Source organism: Phocoena phocoena, chromosome 6 (genome assembly GCF_963924675.1).
Source record: "Phocoena phocoena chromosome 6, mPhoPho1.1, whole genome shotgun sequence".
NCBI lineage: Eukaryota > Metazoa > Chordata > Mammalia > Artiodactyla > Phocoenidae > Phocoena > Phocoena phocoena.
This window is the reverse complement of record NC_089224.1, coordinates 16,457,649-16,481,409: the sequence shown is the minus strand read 5'-3', so window position 1 is coordinate 16,481,409 and position 23,761 is coordinate 16,457,649. Positions and strand designations below refer to the sequence as shown.

Sequence of the window (23,761 nt, the reverse complement as noted above, 5' to 3'; positions counted from 1 at the left end):
ACCCGGTCTCGTGCTGAGCACCTGGTTTCTCGAATCCTCCCATTCTGTCCTCCCCAGGAGAGGGTTAATCCTTGGGTAACCAATTCTGGCATCTAGCCCACACCCCTGCCCCTCACCATCTATGCGCTTTAGCACCCCAGGGAGGCAGGGACCCCAGAGGCCTCTGTGGTGCTGGTAGGTGATGAGTGGGAGATAGAGGTGCTTGGGGAAAGCGGGTGTTGTCACCCCTCTGTTATCAGTAGAGCCCCTTCCCCCTGACTTCAAACTCTGGCTGTTTAGGAGGCTGGAGGGGCTGTGTGTGTGAGCGTGTGTTGCAGGGTTGGGGGTGGGTGTGGGAAAGGGAAAAAGGCCAGCGGCTGGCCAAGAGTCTGCTTCCGATTCTGCTTCGTCATGACGCCCAGTTAATGGTCCTCTTGTTTGAGACGGATTGAACTGCAGCAAGCGAGGTGGAAGAGCAGACACACAAACACACACCCGCAGGCCAGTGGCCGCACGCTATCAGCTGGAGGTGGGGAGGGTGCAGGGGTGGGTGGGAGCCAGCGGCCCGCCCACCTGGCCGCCCGCCCGCCCCGCCTGGCCTGCCCACCGGCGCACACACCCGGCCCTGGGATTGCGCGCCAGGCTGGTGGAGAAGCAGGGTGGCGGCGAGGGGGTGGGAGCCTAGAAGGGTAAGTCCCCTCCTTCGCCGGCTGCCCACCCACTCACTCACCGCAAGCCAGCCTTTTTCTTGTTATTTGTGCTCTGGGAAAGCACGCCGGGCTCCTGGAAGAGCCGCCTGTTACCTGGGCTCTCAGGAAAAGCCGCAGCCTCGGGATCCGCGCCTGTCCCCGCCCCCACCCTGGGGCCTCAGAGCATCTGGGCCACCCTGTCCGGGAAGAGGTAGGTGGCAGGGTCTCCCACCTCTCTTCCCCTCTGTGGGCACTTTGGCCACAACACCTTTCTAGAAGTGAGGCTCTGGGTGGTGGCAGGGATCCCGGGGTGGGGGTGGGGGTGTCAGCTATGGCCCCTTGTTCAGTGGGAGAATGGGCCGGACCCTGGGACTAGCTGGGTTTGATCTGACCCAACCTCCTTCTGATTCGGGGAAGAGGGGCTGGGGTGTCACATGCTGCCACCCAGGGACCCCTTCCCCTAGCTGTGCTGGTCAGAAGTCCAAGTGATTGGGGGGTGGAGGCTCCGCCTTGAGTAGGCTGGAGAGCTGTGCCATCTTTGCTGAGTGGTGGAAGGGAAGGGGGCGTTGCCCGTCTCCCGCCACCATGCCACAGACGCTCCTGTTGTTGGGGGGAGCAGTTCACTCAGAGGCCTGAGTGCCACTGGTGTGAGGACTGCTCCTTGCGGGGAGGGGCCTGAGGAGCCTCCTTCTAGCCCTTAGCTGGCCAGGCTGGGGTGAGGACCAAATGCAGAATGAGGCTGGGTGGCAGGGCATGGCCACAGGCCTGACCACGATGCTCTCCTGGTGCCGGCTGTTGAAGTGCTTGCAGGGGCTGAGGGCCGAGCAGACACGCAGGCCTCCAAGGATCGAGGCACCCCCTTGCTAGCTCTGCCCCTCCCTTGGCCTGGCAGGCCAGGCGCCCTTTCCCGGGCAGGCACACCTGGTGGTTCTTTCCCAGGGCACTGAGTTGCCGAGCTGCGAGAGGCAGGGGAGCAGGGACGGGTGTAGAAGGCAGGCAGTCTTGCTTTGGGAAGGGGTGGGGCCCAGAAAGCGCCCACGGGATGGGTAAGTGGGCGCTGTGTGCCAGGGATGGGGTGTCAGCACGTGGGGTGGGTGGCTGTGAGCGTGGAGAACCGGAGCCAAGGGGAGGATCGGTGGGTGGCGTGAGTGGGTGTCACAGGCACCGCGTGTCAGCGTGGGGGGTGCCTCACTGGGAGAGTGGGGGTGTGCGTTCTGCAACCGTGTTTCGGCAGGGGCTGCCTGTGTGGGTGAAGTGCCTGTGCCCACGGGGGAGGCTGGCCTCCGCGCTGCTGGCCTCACTATGGCCACATGTCCAACGCCGGGGCCAGCCTGTCCACCTGGGGGTGCAGGTCTGAGGAATTCCTCATTCACAGCTCATGCGTGTGTGTAACGACCAGAAGGGACGCCCCCAGGATTCAGAAAGCTGAATTTGGGAGGCAATCTCCCTTGCATCTCCCCCAGCCCTATCAATCAACTTGTACAAGTGACACCACAACCCGCCAACAGGACCAGCTATAAATAGAGACCAGAGCAGGAACAAGCTGAGGACCAAGCAAACCTAAGGGGCTGGGAGGGGGGACACAGAAAGAGGGCCTTCTTCAGGGGTGTGTAGAGAGAGGATACAGAAACCCAAGCAAGAGTGCTAAGAGAAACTGTGTGACGAGATGCATATTTGTGGGGGGGGAGGAAGGAAGGAAGGGGGCGCCCGGGCCCGCTCCTGCTGTCATCAGAAGCAAACGGGGAGCAGGGCCTTGAGCAGGTGGGTTCCCAGGCTGGGACCCTGATTCTGGGCTCACCTGCCCCTGCCTGATGCTTCACCAGAGTGCGAGAGGGTGCTGTTCAGGGTTAGCATTAGAGGAACCCCAACTCTAGTCCTAGCAGATAGAGCAGGGCTTAAAAATGGGGGTGCGGGAGAAGGATAAAATGAGAGGAGGGGAGTGGGAGCTTCATCAGTCTTAGAAAAGGCGCAGGCGCAGGCTTGGCAGAGGTTAAGAGATGTTCTGATGAGCCACCGGCCCGGGGCGGGGCGATTTTGGGGGCGATTGTGGGTGCCCCCTCGCCACGCACACACAGACACAGACCCCACCCTCAGGGTATGCCGGGGGGCCTCCCCTGTTGGGCTGGTCTGCTCCCACCCACCTTCCCCCTCTCCACCCTGGGATGCTGTTTTGGGAACTGGTGACCTAGCTGGATCCTGCCTTTATTTCTGGCACTGAGTTGTTGCCACAGTAACTGCGGGGGTGGGGCTGGGAGGGAGAGAGGGTGAAAGGGAAGCAGAGCCAAGGGAAGAAAGATGAAGAAAGGAAAGAAAAAGGGAATGGAAAGCAGAAATAGCGAGATGGGACCCGGAGGCACAAGGCAGGCAGGCACACTCTGAATGAAACTGGTGAAAAAGGAAAGCGGCGGAATGCTTGCCCACCTGACCCCCAGCCCACTGGGCCAGCTCAGCCATTTCGCAACTCGTTTACTATCTGCAAGGCCGGCCTCCAGCCCGGCTTGTCCCTGCCCCAGGGCACAGAGCCCGCGGCCCCCAGCCTCTCTGCTCTTGTCCACAGGCCAGTCCAACGAAGCAGGATTCTGGTGGCTCCACGGTATAAGGTTAGCACACGGGACCCCAAACCCCAAGTTCAGATTAAAGGGAGATCCTTGGGGACCCACTGAAAAAAGCATTCATTGGCTTTTACCTGAGACAGACCTGGGTAGGAATTCCAGGCTGGCTTCAATGGGCCGAGGCGTGGGGGGCATGGGGGGGGGGGGCAGATCAATCTCTCAACCACATTTTCATCTCCTAATTGGGAGACATGAGCTTTGGTGAAGCTAGAGAGGATGGGTGAAAGTCCCTGGCCCAGAGCAAGTGATGGTTGGTTTAGAACAGGGCGGGAAGCTGGACTAGAGGATACCAGGCTGCGGTTCTGCCGGTTGAGCCTTCATTTCCACAAGTCGAGGGAGCCAAGGCCGGCTCAGCCCCTACCTGTAGCGGGCGCCCATGGGAATGGGTGGGCGGGCCTTATCATCAGGGCCGAGCGGCTCCAGTTGCCATGGAGACGGGGCGGGCGGTGTGAGGTGGGGCCCGGCTGGGGGCTCAGATAAGGCGCGGCTGCACAGCTGGGGTAGGGTGGGACCGAGATGGAAGAACTGGGCGCAGCCGGGGCAGCTGAGATGGCCCTTCCGCCACCTGGGCTGGCCTTCCTCCGCAGCTCTTTCCCTTTCCTCCCTTTGCGCCCTCCCTTCCTGCTGCAGTCTGCCCTCTCGGTCTGTCCACGGGAGACGGCCCGGGCCTGGGAGCGCACATGCAGAAACGTGGGGTGTGCACGGGTGCGGAGGCGCGAGGAAATTGGCTTTGGGGGAGGGGCTACGAGTGGGTGGAGTAAGCGTTTGCGGGGCTTGTGATGTGATTTGGGAGAAGGCAAGAACAGTCTCTCCCTTTCTGTCCCCTCTCCGCTTTCCCCCTCCCCTCCCTCTCTCCCTCTCCCCCCACCCCACACTCCTACTCCACCCCAAAACATTTTCCCTGATGGCTTAATATTTAACGAGTAAGACCTTCACTCCTTAAGGTTGGCCCCAAATTAAAATGCCATGTCCCTGGAAGGGTAAGACATTAACAATTTCCGCAGCGTGCTTTCTAACGCACCTGGCGCTGGTGTGCAGGTTCCTGATGGAATGTGGCTCAGGGCAGAAGGCGAGGAGACCCAGCCTAGGGGATGGGCACGGGGCTGTGGACAGCTGTGGAGAAGAAGGGGCAGGGGACAGAGCAGGGACATCATTATTCTGAATCGTCTTTCCGAGTGGCTGCCTCTGTGGGACCGTGGTCGTGCACAGGCGAGTGCGGGTCTCAGTGCAAGACCTTGTAACCTGTGACCTGGCTCATCTTGGACCCCTCCTCTCCCTCCCTGGGCAGTGACCACTCTGAGAGGCAGTCATTACCCCACCCTGTACCCACCCGCAACTGGTGTTCGAGGGCAGGGTGCCTGGACCACCTCCAGGTTCAGCCTGAGGCTCCAGGACACGTAGAAGCTCGCCATTCTCCACCCCTCCCCCGCGCCACACTCCCCCCACCCTCACCCCGCACCACCACCCCTCCCCCGACCGTTCCAGTCCTTTCTACTCTCTTCAGTCTCTGCCTAACCCACCTGTAGGGTCTGTATATGACCTTATCTCTCACTTTTCCTGGGAAAATAGAAGCCTCCCAATCGGCCTGCTCCAAAGGCCCCTAGATTGCAATTACCCAACTTTCCCTTTCCTCTCCTTTCAGGGAAGCTCGGGCTTTCTTTCCAAAGGTAGACCTTCACTTGGGCCTGGACCCGATCCCTCTCCCCTTCCCCTGCTGGGACCTTCCTCCCTCAAGTGCCGCCCCTCTCCTGCAGCCACAATTTCTTTTCTACTCTTCACTCTCCACTGCCTACAAAAGTGTTCAGGTCTCCCTTTTCCTAAAAAACCTTCAGCCAAGCTCACCTCCTGCAAAGTAACTCTCCTAACCCCCTCCTGCCCTTCTGTCACACTTCTTGGAAGTGCCCCTCCCCCCGCCTGTACACCCTGGCCACCTCTCCCCACCCCCATCCCTAACAAGGAGGCCTCACTATTCCTCTGCAGATGCTCTCAGAAGCCACCAGGGCTTGACATCCAAACTGGCGAGCTGTCACTCCTTTCTGCATGTCTTGCCTTCTCTGGGCGATGGACTTCTGGCTTCATGACATTCTTTCTCAACCCCCCTATCCCTCCCCACAACTCTCTCTCAATGTTTTTGGCACACTTACTGTGTATTAGGTCCTTTACTAAAAGTACAAAGAATCACTAGATACACTCCCAGCCCCTCAGGGACCTGGCCATCTAGTCTTCCCCCTCCCTTTCATGCCACCTCCAGCTCCCTTTTTCTTCTAGTCCCCTAGCGTTTCTCAGGATGCTGGGTTTTGACCTTCTTTCTCCCTCGGCAACCTCATGGGGCAGACTACCACCTCTAGCTCAAATGGCTCCCAAATTTCTGTTGCCAGCTACTGCCCCCACCTCAGCCTCAGCTGGCAAGAAGTAAACTCATTGCTTCCCCTTCTCCTGTCATTGCTACCTGTTCCTCCCCAGCGGTGAGGGGTGGGGGTGGGGGGGGCTGTCTCCAGATCAAGTTCTGTTTTGCACATTCTGCCTCTAGGATTCCTCCCACTTGGCCCTTTCCATCTTGGGCTCCAGGCCCAAGTCTAGAGCCTCACAATCCCCTGCTTGAACTACTGCCGTAGCTTCCTGGCTGGTCTCTCTGTGGACTGCCTCTTCCTGTCTATTCCATCTCCCAGCCTGCAGCCTGATTCATTTTCCCAAAGCACTGCTTGGATCCATCACTTCTTTGTTTTAAATGTTTCTAAGCATTCCATAGCCCTAGTTGCCCACAGAATACATTCGGAATCCCCTAGTCTAAGTTCAAGGCATCTACAAATCTGGCCCCCAACCTCCTGCCCCAAACCAGTCTCAACCTCATGAGCTCCACGATTCAGCCGTATTTCCTGTCTCCAGACAGACCCAGTGCTTCCCCGTGTCTCCAGTTTCCCTCATGCTGCTGTCTCTTTCAAGGATCCCTCTTTTAGTTTTTGCATGATCTCAAACCGGGCATCTTTCAAGGCCTGCCTTAAACACTTCCTCCTCTAAGAAAACCTTTTTATTTTCCCCTCTTGACACCCCAGCAGGAGTGATTCCTCTCTCCTGTGACCTCTCACAGCCCTTTATACTATCTTATCAGGCACACATAATTTTCTGCTTTGCATGGGCGTTATCTATACATATGGCCTCATTTCTGGAGGGACGGCTTAGCTCCTTTGACTCATCTTTCTGTTCTCCACAACACCACAACGCTCTGTGGTCATTGCAGAACAGGTGCTCAGAAAGTAGTGAATGAATGGATAAAACAATACATGACTGGGTGGGCGGGTGGATGTATATGGGTGGATGAATGAGTGTTTGCCTCTTGGCTAAGCCAGTGTATAGCTAGTTTGACAATGTCTGTTAACAAAGTAAAGACGAAATAGGAGTGAGAGGGAGCTAACAGCTCTTTGAGTACGTGCTAGAGTTTATTCCAGTCCTCACACATCCAGTTAAAAGCATTACAAAGTGAGTGTTAAGAAAGCAAGAGAAGGCTGAAGCTCTGGAATGGAGCCCTTCCATGGGCACCTAGGCACCAGTGTGACTCCGATGGCCAGAGTCTTGTCTTGGAGAAGCCTTGGCTCTAGAATTCCAAAAAGACTTGAGAACTGTGGCAAATGCTAGTCTGTCCCCACAGTGAACCCGACACAGTACTACGGAGGCACTACGAAACATGCCAATGCGGAAGACATAGTCACTGTCACCCCCACGACCCTGGACACGTTTTTAACCTCTCCGAGCCTCGGTTTTCCTCATCTGTAAAATAGGTCTACCTTATAGGATTGTTGTGGGGATGTCAGGCAACGTAATCGAGGACTAAGTTATATGATTCTCTTTTTAAGTCCCACTGGAATTCAGAGAAGAGTTTGTCAATGCGGACGAGAATAACAGGGGAGGCCTCCAAGAGGAGGAGGGTTTAGCATGGCCCCTAAAGGATGGGTGGCATCTGGGAGATGAGGATAGTGCGAGAGCGTGCGCAAAAGCAGGGAAGTGGGAATAAGGGCTGCTGGTGCGGCAAGTAGGTGGTGGAGACACAGCAGAAAAGCGGCCTGATACAAAGTAACGGGTGATAAAATTGGGAGCACCAATGACCTCAAGTCTTTCATGACCTTCTGTGGCAGAGTGGCTACAGAAAGCCATCTAAGTTTATCGGTCCTCAAGGAGATAGAAATAATAAACGCTCTACATAAAATCTATGTTTTAAACACTTCACGCGTTCTAACCTACCTAATAATCAGAGCAACCCTATGATACCGATACTATCACCACCTTCCATTTTATGGATGAGAACGGTGAGGCACGAAGAGGGTAACTTGCCCAAGGTCACACAGCTTCTGAGTAGCAGAGTCTCCTCTCCCCAGGCATTCACGTCCAGAGTCCATGCTCTTAACCACTACCTTATTGCTGCCTCTTCCCTGTACGTTCTGTAGTCATCAGCTCTCTTCACTCTACGGCTTACTGCCAGCAGTTGGAAGACAGTTCCACTGCCACCATCACGTCAGAAACTCAGCCAGGCGTTCATTGAATGGTTATTTTTATTTATTTATATAAATTTATTTATTTTATTTATTTATTTTTGGCTGCGTTAGGTCTTCACGGCTGCACGTGGGCTTTCTCTAGTTGTGGCGAGCGGGGGCTACTCTCCGTTGCGGTGCGTGGGCTTCTCATTGCTGTGGCTTCTCTTCTTGTGGAGCACGGGCTCTAGGTGCGCAGGCTACAGTAGTTGGGGCACACGGGCTTAGCTGCTCTGCGGCATGTGGGATCTTCCCGGACCAGGGCTCAAACCCGTGTCCCCTGCATTGGCAGATGGATTCTTAACCACTGCGCCACCAGGGAAGTCCCACTGAATGGTTATTGTGTGTCTGGTCCAGGTGTGTGTGTGGGGAGGATGGGAGGGCTGCTAAGGGAGTTACTGAGGAAGGAGACCTGGGCTGCGGCCCCAGGGAACTCCTACTCTACTGCTGCAGACAGGACTCAACTTCTTAGGAACCAAGAGAGGGCAGTGCCAGCCTGGAGGCCTTCCTGCTGAACTAGGGGGCCCTGACTTGCAGCAAAGTAGCGCTTCAGAGGGCAGCCTCAGCTCGAGGGTTCCGAGATGGTGGGGAGCTGGGACGTGGCCTTGGCCCCAAAGGTGTTTTACCGGATGCCTGCAAGTGGGATTGCCTGCTGTACAGGGACAGGCACATGGGGCTGTGGCTCCCTCCAGCCGCCCCCTCCCTTCTCCACTGGGAGAGCGGCAGCCCCCAGCCAATGACCTGAGCGCTTGCCCCCAGCCAATGACCTGAGCGCTTCCCACCAAATCGCCTTCGCTTTGTCCTCCCCTCCCCCTATTGCCGTCTCATAGTATTACTAAGTCTCTCTGTGTTCAACCTTTTTGGGGCTATGAGAGAGGGGTGGCACCGTGGACATAGACTGAGGGGAAGGAGGTCAAGGGCACCAACACAGAGCCAGGGAAAGGCCACGGCAGAGGCCGAGGCGAGTGAGAACCTGGGCCTGAAACTGACCCGCATACCCGGCAGGGCAGGTGTGAGGAAGCAGGGATGTGTAGGCTGCCCCGGGAACGGCTGAGCCCTGCCGTCATTTCCTTTCCAGCCAGAGAACAATGGCTCAAAAACTAGCGCAGCCCGTCCACCTTCCCGTCTCGCCGCGGGCCACATGCGATCTCCGGTCCTCGCGGCTGAGCGAACGGAAAGCCGGAGCCCCGCTCCCGGGAGACACGCGGGGCCAGAGGGGGCTGCCCTCGTCCCCGCCCTCTGAGATCGCGGGGCTCGACAGCCCCGGCTGGCACGTTCTCCCTCCCCTTCCAGGCCCTGCACTCGGCCAGCAGCCTGGAGAGTCACCGAGGGATGAGGACGCCACAGCCCGGGGGAGCGCCCTTTCTGCTCTCGCGGCCCCGAGCGCGCAGCGCCCAGGAGCCGGATAGAGCCTGACGCCCTGTCGTCTCCCCTCGCGCACAGGGCTCTGCGAGTGATCCGGCCGGCCAGCTCCCTGCTGCATGGAACGGCTGCAGAAGGTGCGCGGGGCTACACCCACGCCGGGGCAGTGGGGTGCCGGGGGCACGCGGTGGGGGCCAGGCTCCCCGCGGAGGGTCAGGTCGGGAGTCGAGGATGCCACCTGGTGGTTGCCCGCGGCGCCGCACCCCGGGGCCCCAGAGGCCTAGAGAAGCCCTCCCCTGCCCCAGCCCCCTCCCTCCGGCCCGGCCCTGGCACCCACACACATTCCCACCCGCCCGCCTTCTCGCTCTCCCCAGCAACCACTTACCTCCCCTGGGAGCGTCAGCTCCTCCCGAGGCTCCAGTGTTCCGGGCTCTCCCTCCAGCATCGTGGTGAGTACCTCTTGGCCACCAGCACCCTCAGGCTGGGAGGAGGGAGGGGAGGGGCGCACGCTGGCTGCCGGGCAGCTTCACTCAAATGGTGATGGTCCTCCCAGGGCTGGCAGGCAGAGAGAACCCCAGATCCAGAGAAGGTTCTGCACACCCCGTCCTGCTGGTCTGGTACTGTCTCGTTGTACCCAAAGGGCTAGGTGAAGGACTATCATTGTTTTAAGGTGACACTCTAAACCTTTCAAATGACAATAATAGAAATATTAACTTACAGGAGCTGACATCTAAAACGGCCGCCCATCTTCTTCCTAATACATTGCAGGTCTGGCTTGTAGGGCCAGTATTCTAAGGGAGGCTTTTGACACCTCTGTTCCATGTGTACCATTTCCCTTCAGGCCAAGATGGACAATCAAGTGATGGGCTACAAGGACTTGGCTGCCATCCCCAAGGACAAGGCCATCCTGGACATCGAGAGGCCTGACCTCATGATCTACGAGCCCCACTTTACCTATTCTCTGCTGGAACACGTGGAGCTGCCCAGAAGCCGGGAGGTAAAGGGTGGGAGGTTCCTCTTGGACAGGACCTGGGGGAAGGGCTCCCCCAGCCACACTGGGTGGGAGGCAGAATCCCTCTCATGCTTTCTTTCCTGGAGGCCAGACTTCAAAACAAGAAGGGGACCTGTGCACAGGAATCACCTGCAGGGCAGGCAGAGATGGGCTGGCGGCTGGAGGCTAGAGGCTAGCTCCAGGTGGAGAGCAGGGGAGGCCATGTTTGAATGGTAGCAGCACAGAGCGGGGTCATGTAGGAATGGGGTGGGACTGGGCAGAAAGTGAGCAAATTTGTGGAAAGCGCCCAGGAACACTGAGCTCGGAGGCCGGAAGTCCTAGCTGAGTGTGACCTGTGTGACGGTGTGGTCTCAGTTTCCCTTCCTATAAAATAGAGGTGATACTTTTACCCGTCCACCTCACCAGGTAGTCAAATGCATGAGACAACACAGGACAGGTACTTTGTACACTGCGTTGGAGAAAGGGGCAGTGTCGTGGCTGAGCAGAGAGATGGGGCCAGGCTGTGGGGAGACTTAAACGCCTGACAAGGGGCCCGGACTCCATCCTGGATGCTGTGGGTCTTGTCCCTTCCCTCTGTTGCTCATCGGCTCTGAGGTCAGAGCCATAGCCCCTCCAGCTGGCCCTCAGAGCACGTGCACACTGCTCCAAGATCCTCGACTTCCTCTGCTTCTTCGTGGGTCCTAGGGAAAGACTTAGGACCCTGTCTAGGGAGAGAGAGGACGGAGGGCCAGCCCTGGGAGCTGGCAGGGACTAAGAGAGAAGAGGTGGCCCAGAAATTGGCTGGGCAATTGCAGAGTTGAGTGTGTGGGGGGGTGAAGTGACCCACCTGGGGTCCTAGGGACAAGGGTTTAATCCCACCCTTGTGGCTCTGACCAGCCTCCTCTCCATTCACAGCGCTCGCTGTCACCCAAATCCACATCCCCCCCACCATCCCCAGAGGTGAGTCTGCCCCGCACCTGACACTTGCCCAGCCCTGCTCTGACCGGGCTCAACCCCCTTCCCCACACACGTCCAGACTGGGCTTGGCAGAGCCTAGGGGGTGATGGAATCAGTGGACCTTGTCCTGTCACTGGCCAGCTCTGGGTCCATCTACTTCTGACCCAGGATCTCTTTTAATCCTTTCTCCTGGGTCAGGCAGCGTCAGCAGGTCGAGTCCTTGGATAGCCTTCCTCTGCCCTGGGGTTGGGGGCGTGTGTGCTAGGGTGGGAGGATGGAGATAGTGGAGGGGGTGGGGTGGGGGACCTGGGAGCTGCAGTGAACCGTACTTCTGCTCTGCAGGTGTGGGCGGAGAGCCGGTCCCCTGGAACCCTCTCTCAGGCTTCAGCCCCAAGAACCACTGGCACGCCCCGGACCAGCCTGCCCCATTTCCACCATCCTGGTAGGTTTTGGTGTCAGCATGGCTGCATCCTTGCCCTTGGTCCTCTTTTTTTCCTTCAGGAACCCAAGCCCCTTACTTTTAGTCCCCCACTCTCTGGAGTATATGCACACCACAGAACTGCCCAGACCCCCAGATGCCAGACCCCAGGCAGAGCTCCCAGAGATGGTGGGCCCTGCTGCATCCTCCCTCCCACCCAAACAGAGAAGTGCAAAAATCCCAACCCCTGAGGGGTAATTTCAGGATCTCTGGTTCTGTCTTGACTCTTGGCAGGAGGCCCTGAGTTTCCTGCCTTCTCCCAATCCATGTCTCTATTCCCTCCTCTGACCCAGCCTCCCTGCCATCCTCATAGCCTCCTTCTCATCCATTCTTGCTCCCTCTCCACAGAGACCACCCGCCCGGATTCCAACATCTACAAGAAGCCACCCATCTACAAGCAGAGAGGTGAGGGTTCCCCTGACCGACCAGAGCCCCCTTTTCGCCACGTGCCGGGAGGTTGTCCTGAGGGTGGGGGGGTGATGGGAAAACAGATGTTCATAACAGCACGTAAACTGCCCTGTGGTCTTCCTTGTGCGTTGCTTTTACACCCAGGAGCTCACAGGTGTGAAGAGGGAGAGAGGAGGGAGTGGGGGGCTAAGGTGGGAGGTGGCCTCCGGGGGGGAGGGCGTGCCCGGGCTGACCTTGACCTCCCCGCGCAGAGTCCACAGGAGGCAGCCCTCAGAGCAAGCACCTCATTGAAGACCTCATCATCGAGTCGTCCAAGTTCCCTGCAGCGCAGCCTCCCGACCCCAACCAGCCAGCCAAGATCGAAACAGACTACTGGCCATGCCCCCCGTCGCTGGCCGTTGTGGGTAGGCGAGAGAGGCCCTGCTGAAGCCCCAGGAACCCCCCCCCCCCACCTGCATGAACCCTCCAGGCTCCTGCTTCCCCCGTCCCTGCAACCCCATCGCTCTTGGCGTAAGCGGCCCTGCTTGTTAGTCATTTAACCGCTTTCCGTTCATTTCTTTGGCCGCTCAACAGACATTTGTCAAATTTCTACTGTGTCCCAGGCTCTGTGGTGGGAGCTCTGGAAAGAGAAAGAGGAATGAGATGAGGTCTTGGCCCCCAATCGCTTTCAGTCGTGTGGGCGTGTGTTGCCCACCCAGCTTCACCGCAAGGCTAGAAAACGTTGCTTTTATAATAATAATTTGCGGCGTTCCCTTCAAGGTTGCAGCCCCGGGACATGCACAAAGCAGCCCCTGACAGATGCTCGTTGAGCGCGCGGTTGATTGACTGATGTGCCCGCTTTGGTCCGTATTTCCCAGAGACAGAGTGGAGGAAGCGGAAGGCGTCGAGGAGGGGGGCAGAGGAGGAGGAAGACGACGACGACGATGACTCCGGGGAGGAGATGAAGGCTCTCAGGGAGCGTCAGAGAGAGGAACTCAGTAAGGTAGCATCTCGCTGCCCCACCCGCATCCCTGGGCCACCCTGGGGACAGAAGTTCCATTCTGATCTAAATGGGTACATGTCTGAAGAGCGTCCTGGTGAGAACATGTGAGGAATTCCCTTTCTTTGCCAGGATGTCAGGCTGCTGCTTTTGAAGGGACACTAGGATTGCATGTTGCTTTAGGGGGACACCGCTTACTGTTAGGGCCAAAAGCACAGAAAAGGGTGGTCCCGCCAGTGCCAGGCTTCAGCAGGCGGAGTAGTTCATGGGACGAGGAGAAAGGAGAGGGTAGGCTGCTGGCCTCCAGGGGAGGAGAGAGGGTGTAGAGAGTCATGGAAAGGCCACTGACGGTGGCACGGGCTTGTGCTCTGGGCCTTGTGACCTGGTTTGCAGAAGCCCCTGGGGCAGAGTTACACTGAGAGGCTCTGACTCCTTGCTCTCGAGCGTGGCCAGACCCAATGTGGTAGAGCGTCTGACCAGGACAGGCTCCATGGGCTCCAGGCACCGCACAGCCCCTCAGGAACTCTGTCCCCACTTCTGCCTGGGATGGACCCAACTCTGAACCTCTTGGAGATGAGAAACAGGTATCGACGCCTTGGATCCATCTTCCTCTCTCCTTGCCAGGTTACTTCTAACTTGGGAAAGATGATCTTGAAGGAAGAGATGGAAAAGTCATTGCCTATCCGACGGAAAACCCGCTCTCTGCCTGACCGGACACCCTTCCATACCTGTGAGTGTCACCAGGGGGGCTCAGAGTCACCTGGCCAGACCCTGAGGCCAGAATCAAGTAGTCGCTGAGTTTGTCTGTCACGCCCAGCGCTGTGCTACTGTGGGTATAAGAGACATAGAAGTTTCGGTTGCTGGCTCAAGGCTCTGGCGCTCTCCTTACGGCAAGAGTACCAGTCATGGAACAAGATGAGATGACAAAGGATGGCATCAGCTAAAGCAGAATTAGCACATTTTGTTTAATTCGACAAACATTTATTGGGTGTCTACCATGTTCTTGGCCCTGAGGATATAAAGACTAAAACACCATAGCGCTGCCTTCCAGTAGCTTCTGGTCACGGGGAAAGTGACGTGGACACTGGGGTGTCAGTGTAGCATAGCAGGTGAGAGGTACACTTCAAATGCTTTGAAAGGACGCTGATAGGGCCTGGGTCCCAGAGTTGGGGTCTTGAAGGACAAGACAAAGTGAGTGAGGGAGAAGGGCAGCACAGACCCCAGGGACAGTGTGGGAGCAAAGGCCGGGAGCAGCAAACATCCAGCCAGCAGAGAGGACCTCCAGGAGCCTGGAATTACAGCGCACAGAGCGTGCTCTGCGGTGGCTGGGGCTTTGGTGCCATGCTGCACGTCACTGAGGCTAACCTGGGCTTCCTTCGAGCATGATGGCTGGAGAGGAGGGGGGCAGATCTGAGAAGCCCAAACTGGAAGCTACAAGGCTTCTAAGAGCCTGGCCTCGGAAGCCGCAGGGCATCCTTCTACTGCCTTCTGACGGTCAGAGCAGCTCCCAGGCCGCCCAGACACAAGGGAAAGGAAAGAGATTCTGCTTCCTGCTGAGAGGAACCGCCCAAGGGCACACAGGCTGGGAGGTAATGTTGCGGGCCATCTTCAGAGACAGTCTACCACACTTTCCAATCATCTGGGTAAGGGCTAAAAATATACATAGGTCCAGAGAAGACGGAATGGGTTTGAGAACTATACAGGCACAGTCTGTATAGAAATAGCCCCGGAATTACAATTTTTCATCTTTACGATGGTGCGAAAGCAATATGCATTCAGTGGAAACTGTTTGTCCAGTTTTGAATTTTGACCTTTTCCCAGGCTAGTGATGTGCGGTATGATGCTCTCTTGGCTTTTTTTTTTTTCCTTTTTTTTTCTTCTTTTTTTTTTTGGCCGCACCATGCGGCATGCAGGATCTTAGTTCCCTGACCAGGGATTGAACACGCGCCCCCTGCAGTGAAAGCGCAGAGTCTTAACCACGGGACAGCCAGGGAAGTGCCACGATGCTCTCTTGAGATGCTGGACAGCGGCAGCGAGCCTCAGCTCCCCGCCAGCCACATCATCACGACGGGAAACAGCCCATACACTTACAACCGTTCTGTACCCAGACCACCATTCTGTTATCCACTTTCAGTACAGCATGCAGTAAATTACATGAGAGGTTAACACTTCACTGTAAAATAGGCTTTGCCCAGCTGTAGGCTCATGGAAGTGTCCTGAGCACGTTTAAGGTAGGCTGGGCTGAGCTCTGATGTTCAGTAGGTTTGGGGTATTAAATGCATTTTTTCTTTTTTTTTTTTTTGCGGTACGCGGGCCTCTCACTGTTGTGGCCTCTCCCATTGCGGAGCACAGCCTCCGGACGCGCAGGCTCAGCGGCCATGGCTCACGGGCCCAGCCGCTCCGCGGCATGTGGGATCTTTCCGGACCGGGGCACAAACCCTCGTCCCCTAGCATCGGCAGGCGGACTCTCAGCCACTGCGCCACCAGGGAAGCCCTAAATGCAGTTTTGACTTAACGATGGGTTTATCGGGGCGTGACCCCATCGTAGGTCGAGGAAGATCTGTAGAGGAGACGGAATCAACTGGACTTAGTGGCTGATTGAATATGGGTGGTGAAGGAGAGACGAGTTGGGGTTTTTGTCTTGGGTGCTGGGTGATGACAGACCTGGGGCTGAGATCATGAAAGAGGCAGGTTTCGGGGGAAAGATGAAGAAACTGTTTTGGGATGTGTTGGGTTTTAAGTGCATGTAGGTGGGAGCTGAGTTTGACTGAGTTGCAAGCTTGAGGCGCAAGTCAGGGTTCAAGCAGAATCTTCAGCTTATACGTGGTAGTGGGACCATGAGAAAAAATCCAATTGTGTAGAAAAAGGGGAGGGGAGGGCAGGGTGCCGAGGGCTGTTCCTTGGAGAGCACTCACACTGCAATCCCCTTGGAAGGTTGGCTGGGAGGAGGTCAGAAGTGAGACCCAGCCTCAGGACGCAGGAGGCTGGCCTTGAAGGGGTCGGGGACTTGGCTTTGGGAGCAGCCCACATCAGAAGTTGAGGTTCGGGACTTCCCTGGTGGTCCAGTGGTTAAGAATCCAAGCTCCAACCTGAACAATTTCAGAAGTACGGACAGGCGTGTCATTCTGACGTAAGGGTAACATTGAAATTAATGGTCACTTTCAAACATAAAAAGGCAATCTAGAAATCATTAGGAGTGAAAATCTTATACACTTTAGGGACTTCCTTGATGGTCCAGTAGTTAAGACTCTGCACTTCCGATGCAGAGGGCACGGGTTCGATCCCTGGTCGGGGAGAACTAAGATCCTGCATGCTGCGTGGCTAGGCCAAAAAAAAAAAAGAGAGAGAGAAGTTGATGTCATCTGCTGAGCACACGGAGGGTGAGGCTTGGTGAGAGTGGTGAAGGTTCGGAACAGCTTCTGCTGGGAAGGGGAACTGATGAGAGGCTTTAGGGTCTCTAGTGATGCTAAGGTACACGTGGTGGGCTTCATCTCCATAGCCTGCGGGCAAAAGGGGAGCCCTGGGCTGATGCAGGGTTAGAGTTTGGGTGCTGCTGAGTGTGGGTGAAAGTGGTTATGTACCCACCTATGGGTCAAAGGTCAGGGGGAAGTGGGGGATCAAGACACTGGAGGTTCCCCATGATATTGACCGGCAGATGTGCCAGGAATGTGGCTGAGGGAAAGCTGCGAACAAAAAAGGGCGCTGTGTTGGCTTCCCTGGTGGCGCAGTGGTTGAGAGTTCGCCTGGTGATGCAGGGGACACGGGTTCGTGCCCCGGTCCGGGAGGATCCCACATGCCGCGGAGCGGCTGGGCCCGTGAGCCACGGCCGCTGAGCCTGCGCGTCCGGAGCCTGTGCTCCGCAACGGGAGAGGCCACAACAGTGAGAGGCCCGCTTACTGTAAAAAAATAAATAAATAAATAAAAAATAAAGGGCACTGTGCCCGCAAAGTGTGATACCCAGGCTTCAGTGTCAAAGCGAAGCAGTTGTGGACGACAAGATCCAGGGGCTGGCCGCCGGAAGGGGTTGCATGCTGTAGAGTGGAGGTGAAAGCCACTGGGCTGGGGGACTCAAGGAACCGTGAAGGCTCATATATGGCTGGGACATCCATAGGGTCATCGAAATGATATTTCACCAGGATGATATTTCATTGTGGGTGGGAAGAGCTTCTAATAGGTCTTTTTAGAGAATGTGGAATAAATAGTTAAGGCCCGAAGAAGGAGGCAGAGAGAGAGAGATGCCCCGAAGGTTGGATTCAGTCTTCATGCTCCACCAGGATTTGCTAGTTTGGCAAAATTAGCTCTTTAATGTGCATTTGGCCTTGCAAAGTTGAGTAGCAAAATGTCTGCCTCAGTGTCACTGTTGGCATCCTTGAACTCGTATGGGATCAGCGGTCATAGGATTGCGTAGGTTACTCTCATAGCTGATCAACCTGAACAATTTCAGAATTACGGGCAGGCGTGTCATTCTGACTTAAGGGTAACATTGGAATTAACGGTCACTTTCGAACGTAAATAAGCAGTCTAGAAGTCATTAGAGTGAAAATCTTATACACTTTAGGGATTTCCCTCGCGGTCCAGTAGTTAACACTCCGTGCTTCCAATGCAGGGGGCACGGGTTCAGTTCCTGGTTGGGGATGCCATGCAGCATGGCCAAACATTTTTCAAAAAAACAATCTTTTCAGTCAGTTGAGGGAGAAGTGTGTACTTATCCCAAAAGAGAAGTGCTTCAACAATGAGGGCTGTGAAAGTAGACAATTCTCTACACAAAAATAAGAAGCATTAAGGGAAAAAAAACCACGAGGGTCCCCAAAACACATTTTGTTCTCACCAAACTTCCAAATAACATATTTTATTAAAACGTTTGAAGAAAACAATTCTTCCTTATACTTTTGAGTCTGTCCAGGCTAAACCTTCACACAAAAAAATGCTGGTCAAAACAATTGCTATACCATCCAGCAATTTCTAGTCATTGGAGATGAAGGAATTTTGAGATTAGTGCAAACTAAGAATCCTTCTAGGAAAACCTGTTACCGAAAACCAGTTTTCTTGACTTACAATCTGCAGTGCTTGAAAGCTTAGTGATATTATTGGACGTCAAGTTGAAAGTGACATCTGGTCATGCGAATGTCAAGTCCAGTGACTGCGGTGCCATCTAGCAGCGGAAGGTGCTGGGAAAACTGCAGCTTCTGTTTTATAACATCAAGCATTTGAAATTTGATTACCAACATTGCTAAACATAAAATTGTAATAATTCGATTGTTTTGACTAAATTTTAGATTTATTTTCATATTCCAGAGGTTCATTTTATGACTATCACTGGCTGACTATCAATTTGAACACTCGGACATTTGGCCCAAATGTCTATTTTGTGCACATCTGTTAGAGAGAGGGGAGGCATTAGGGATAGTTCAGAGCTGCCAGCACGATGTCACCTGCTGAAGGTTACGGGCAGGAGCTGGAAGCCAACAGAGGCCCACCAGCTTCCCCCAAGTCCCCCCTCCACTGCCCTGCTCCTGGCAGGGAAGGCCAGGGAATGACCCTCTGGAATGACTGTCAGGCCAAAGGGTCTGAGACAGGGCCTCCTACTCTCTTCCAGCCTTGCACGTGGGAACATCAAAATCTTCTTCCCTCCCCGCCTACGGCAGGACCACCCTGAGCCGGGTAAGGTCCCAGGACGGAGGTCACAGGCCTCGTGGGAAGAGTGTGCGTGTGGGGCCTGTGAGGGACTGAGCTACGTGGGCACCCGGGGGTGGGGGAGGGCGGCCAGACCCTTACAGTGAAGGGAGACGATGTGGAACGCTCCAGCTTCCTCTGATTCCTTGGTGTCCTTTCCAGCTTCAGTCCACAGACTTCAGCCCATCCGGGAGTGAGACCGAAAGCCCAGGTGAGAGGCAGGGCCGACCTGATGCTGGGAAAGGGGCTCAAGAGGCCCCTGGGGCAGCCCGTGTCTGCGATGTGGGCAGGGCTCTGTGGCTGGAGGTCAGGGAGTCTGAGCTGGCGGGTTTGGAAGCCTGCTGACCTCAGAGCTGCCTCTGAACAATGGCTCTTCTCTCCCACAGGCCTGCAGGTGAGTGCCTTCTGGAGGGAGACACGTGGAGCGCGGAAGCCACGGACGGACGGGGGACTGGCAGCGTTGGGGGAGGGGTGCGGGGCTACGGAGTCACCTGGTGAGGATATAAGAAGCCTAGGGTAAGGCTGGGGAGGCCTCCCTGCCCCACTCTGGCTCACTGCGGCTTTGGTCTCCCCAGAACGGAGAGGGCCAGAGGGGGAGGATGGACCGGGGGATCTCCCTTCCTTGTGTGCTGGAGCAGAAGGTGAGGGGCAGGGGCAGAGGCAGGGGATGGTGGGCAGGGGACAGAACCATCTCTATCGGGGGCTGGCCAGCTTGGGGAGAAGCCAGGGAAGTGAATGCACTGAGGGGTCCTCCTGGCTGATGATGGGAGGGGCAGCACGGAAGTTGGGGGGGTTGGATGGCAAGATGGCATGAGCCCCCATGGCCCCTGCAGGCTGATAACGGGGCCTGGGGAATGGAGGGGGTTACGCTGACAGGGACCTCGAAGAGCCTGATACTTACTGCCCGCCTCCCCTCCCCGCCAGATCTATCCTTACGAAATGCTGGTGGTGACCAACAGGGGGCGAACCAAGTTGCCTCCAGGTGTGGATAGGATGAGGCTTGAGGTACGCAGGGAGAATGTGCTGGGTGGGTGAGGGGCTACTGACGGGGCAGCCTCCCCTGCCCGGTGTGGGGGAAGGTGGCCCAGCCCCACCCTGTGCCTCCTGTCCCTACACTGCCGCTGTGTGTCCCCCTTGCAGAGGCACCTGTCAGCAGAGGACTTCTCAAGGGTCTTTTCTATGTCTCCCGAAGAGTTTGGCAAGCTGGCTCTGTGGAAGCGAAACGAACTCAAGAAAAAGGCCTCTCTCTTCTGATGGCCCCCACCTGCTCTGTGACTGACCCTCACCCTTGCTGCTTCAGGGCTCTGGAGCTGGGGTCACTAGACCCCAAAGCACCATCTCTGGGGGGAGCAGGGTGGTGGGGCAGAGGCGGGGTTGGCTCCGTTGCCGAGGTCGAGGGAGAGCAAGGCCTCTGCAGTGCTGGGGCTTGGGGACATGGACCTCCTTCCCCATGATGAGCTAGGGGTGGGGGCCCCTTCTCTCATCCCTGGTCCTCGCTGCACCGGGCAAACCCAGCGTGCACTCCAGCACACGCAGAGTTAGTGTCTGCACCCTCTCCCTGCCCCCACCCCCATGTGAAGGTCCCCAGAAGAGAGGGATGAGACACGAACATGACACTTAGCGGTCAGGCCTGTCTGCTGTCCTGACCAATGGGTGGGAAGAACCCTCGGGCCTGGTAGGAGGCACGTGAGGGTGGGAAGCAGCCACGCAGGCAGAGAGCGCCCAGGACCCTGTGTGCACCCAAGCACTCCTCCGCAGCTCACCTGGGACGGGTTCCCCTGCACCTGGGCCTCCCGCCTCTCAGCCTCCAGCAGGGAGGCCACCCAGCCCTCTAGCTCACCCTGTCCTCTCCTTGTGACCCCCAAGCTTCAAAGCCTCTTGCTCCAGCCCCGAGGCTTCCCTAGAAGCCTTGGCTTAGAGTGGAGATGTCGCCTATACAGACCCCCAGCCCAACATCAGCCTTCAGGCTGAGTCGGCTAGAATGCTACCTGCTAGCATCCAGGGCCCGGGCAGAGCCCAGGCCTTTGGGCTCCCCTGGACGGGATGAGGAGCCAGGCTGAGAGTCCTGGCTACCAGGTCCCACCCACACCCCTGCATCCCCCACCATGCTCTCTGAAGAATGTAATTTATTGGGGCACCCCCCAGCTGCTTTCCTCACCTAACTCTCTGCCCTACCTTAATCACGCTCCCAGCTTTTCTTCTCTCCAAATACACGTGTATATAATTATATATATATTTTTTTGCCGGGGTCTGGGTTTTGTTCCTGCCCAGACCCCGACATCCCTTTCCGCCGTGTGTGTGTGTGATAATGCTGGGGGAGGGGGACTCTGCTTGGAATTAAAAGGTTGCATCGGGGCCCCAAATCTATTTGTTCTTTATGAGCCACCAGATCTGAGTGAGAGGGACAGGTGATGCCAGGCTGAGAAAAGCCACGGAGCGAGGGTTCGAATGGCGGGGTACACAGAGTTGGAGGAGAGAGAGCGATGGCGCACATCCTACCCTCCCCCATCCCTGGGCCAGAAAAGCGGGGGCAGTCTAGCAGGTCCTGTCTGCCTCCTCTCCTTCAGGGGCTGTGCAATGGTGACATGGATGAGGGGACAGAAACTCACACTCTGGAGCGTGAATATAGAGCCAGCTGGGAGAAAAGGCTCTGCCCTTCACTGGGCCCCTAAATGCACCCCCTTGGCCGTCAGGCTCACCAACAACTGACATGGTTGTACCCCTCCAGGTCTGTGATACTCACAGTTCAATGGGGAGGCCAAACACCCAGTAAAGGTCAACTGTGTAGGAGTGGGCAGTGAGCTGATGGTCGAGGGTCAGGCGGGGAAAACTAAGGGGTGGAGAAATGATGGGGGAAATCCAGCAGGAGCAAGGGTCAAGTGGAGGCCAAGGGAGCAGGAGTAGCTCGGTCCCGGATGACTTGGCAGGACCGCCCAGGGGCAGCAGACATGGAACGGGCCTGCTGCAGTGGGTGGAGGGGGTGAAGACGGGACCGGAAGAGCAGAAGGACTTTGGGTGTGAGGGCCGGCGGGGATGGGGCCGGCTCACCTGCGGGGAACAGAACCTGGGTTTGGGCACCTGAAGTGGTACGCAGTCCAGAGGACCCGGTGAGTTGGAGGGGGCCCTGCGTGTGAACCCAAGACTGGACCTGGCACCTGAATCAACTCTCCTGCCCTTGGAGGAGTTTCTAGCCCCTTTGGCTGAAACAAAAGCAAAGTGGATAAGAACTGCTCAAGTGTGAATGATTAAACTGTAGGAGTTCTGCTACATGCACAACATTGATCTCTTAACAAACTTGCGAGGTCAACAGCACAGGTTGTTTTCATCCTTCTCGAGAATGAGAAAACCGTGGAAGAGAGACATTTCACAAGCCTGAAGCTACAAGCAACTAATGATTGCAGACTGGAAACACACATCCCAGTTTCTTCACTGCTAACCTGGGTCATTCCCAGTAGAGACACAGTTGCCTCTCCAGGGGCAGCGAAAAGAGGAATGGTACCCACACACACGTACCCAGGATTAGGTGTTCAGCAAAAGTTTGGAAGGCTTATCCCGTTCCGGCATGAGGAAAACGGGTGACGAGGCCAGCACCCCCCTGTCCACGGAGCTCCCAAGCTCTTGAGCACCAAGGGGTGTGAGGAGTGTTTGATCACAGTGCACTGGGAAATGTTTGTGGTGCGAGCAGACTGGACTCGAAGTCCTAAAGGATCTGAAGTTTCTGAGAATTTAGAGCGGCTCAAAGTGGAGGTCTGTCCTAAAATAAAACCTTGGTGAGGGCTTCCCTGGTGGCACGGTGGTTGAGAGTCGGCCTGCCGATGCAGGGGACACAGGTTCGTGCCCTGGCCCGGGAAGATCCCACATGCCGCGGAGCGGCTGGGCTCATGAGCCATGGCCACTGAGCCTGTGCGTCCGGAGGCTGTGCTCTGCAGCGGGAGAGGCCACAACAGTGAGAGGCCCGCGTACCGCAAAAAAAAAAAAAAAAACCTTGGTGATTATTTAGTCCATTGGTTTCCAAACCTTTTTAGTAGTCAATCTTTTTAAAAATTAGATCTTACTATTAGCAATTAGAATACATTTATAAATTGATTTTATTTATTTATTTTTTTGGCCACGCCACGCGGCATGCAGGATCTTAGTTCCCAGACCAGGGATAGAACCTGTGGCCCTTGCAGTGGAGGCACGGAATCCTAACCACTGGACTGCCGGGGAATTCCCTGTAAGTTGAAATGTTAATTTTATTTTATTTTATTTTTTTTAAATTTTATTTATTTATTTTCTTCGGTACGCGGGCCTCTCACTGTTGTGGCCCCTCCCGTTGCGGAGCACAGGCTCCGGACGCGCAGGCTCAGCGGCCATGGCTTACGGGCCCAGCCGCTCCACGGCATGTGGGATCTTCCCGGACCGGGGCACGAACCCGTGTTCCCTACATCGGCAGGCGGACTCTCAACCACTGCGCCACCAGGGAAGCCCGAAATGTTAATTATTAATGAAATCAATCAATGAGCACAAGGAAGCTATTTGATGGATATAACAATTTTAAGTCAAGGGTTGTATATGACAGCCGCCCTTTCACCAAGCACAGGATCTAATTTATTCTTGTATTTGGTTGCACAGGAGAGAATTCTGATTCACACAGATAAGTAGTTACAAAGTTGCAGTGTTTTAAAAATGCATGCAAATGTGAACGGTCACATTCCTCACGTTGTTGAGCGGCAGCAGCTAAGCCCCATCTCTTTGAATCTGGGCTTAGTGCCTTGCTCTTTCAAACTGTTTATTCTGCAACAGCCTTCTACCTTCATTTACGCTGACAGGAGGGAAGGGTTTATTCAAACATCTTCTTCCCAATGAGCTAAACTGGCAGCAGAATTTAAATACATCGGTGGGCTCTATCATATATACAAGTATGTCCACTGACTTTTATTAGAGCTTTTGAAATAAAATTTTAAAAGTTAAACCAAATAAAAGGTTATAAATTTCTTATACACTTCCCCTATATTCTACAGTTCCTTGAAATATCTTGAAGGAAAACAAGTAGATTTAATCCATCCAGCCTGCTTCCTTTACCTATAAGGAAGAAGATCCAGAGAAGAACAGTGTTGGACTGACTCCA

General features: G+C 55.8%; 1 protein-coding gene across 8 annotated transcripts; it reads left to right on the top strand.

Annotated features, from left to right (window-relative positions):
• Positions 1-756: 756 nt before the first annotated feature.
• Positions 757-20,877, top strand: DMTN (dematin actin binding protein). Of its 8 annotated transcripts, XM_065878377.1 has the most exons (15): positions 9,285-9,302; positions 9,540-9,614; positions 10,007-10,162; positions 11,072-11,116; positions 11,456-11,555; positions 11,940-11,996; positions 12,251-12,403; positions 12,857-12,981; positions 13,603-13,708; positions 18,575-18,639; positions 18,814-18,862; positions 19,038-19,045; positions 19,227-19,292; positions 19,576-19,656; positions 19,792-19,905. In XM_065878377.1, the coding sequence occupies exons 1-15, from the start codon at positions 9,285-9,287 to the stop codon at positions 19,903-19,905; spliced, it is 1,218 nt and encodes a 405-aa protein (XP_065734449.1). The 8 variants fall into 8 exon arrangements, with proteins under 8 accessions (XP_065734456.1, XP_065734449.1, XP_065734452.1 ...); XM_065878384.1 differs by lacking the exons at positions 9,540-9,614; positions 19,227-19,292 and adding an exon at positions 757-879 and having other exon boundaries at positions 9,097-9,302; positions 19,792-20,877; XM_065878380.1 differs by lacking the exon at positions 9,540-9,614.
• The last annotated feature ends 2,884 nt before the right edge of the window (positions 20,878-23,761 follow it).

Excerpts from the sequence above, each read along its gene's own strand:
- DMTN (XM_065878377.1), top strand. Across the intron at positions 9,615-10,006 it reads GCTCTCCCTCCAGCATCGTG|GCCAAGATGGACAATCAAGT; the intron begins GTGAGTACCTCT and ends ATTTCCCTTCAG. Across the intron at positions 18,640-18,813 it reads GCAGGACCACCCTGAGCCGG|CTTCAGTCCACAGACTTCAG; the intron begins GTAAGGTCCCAG and ends TGTCCTTTCCAG.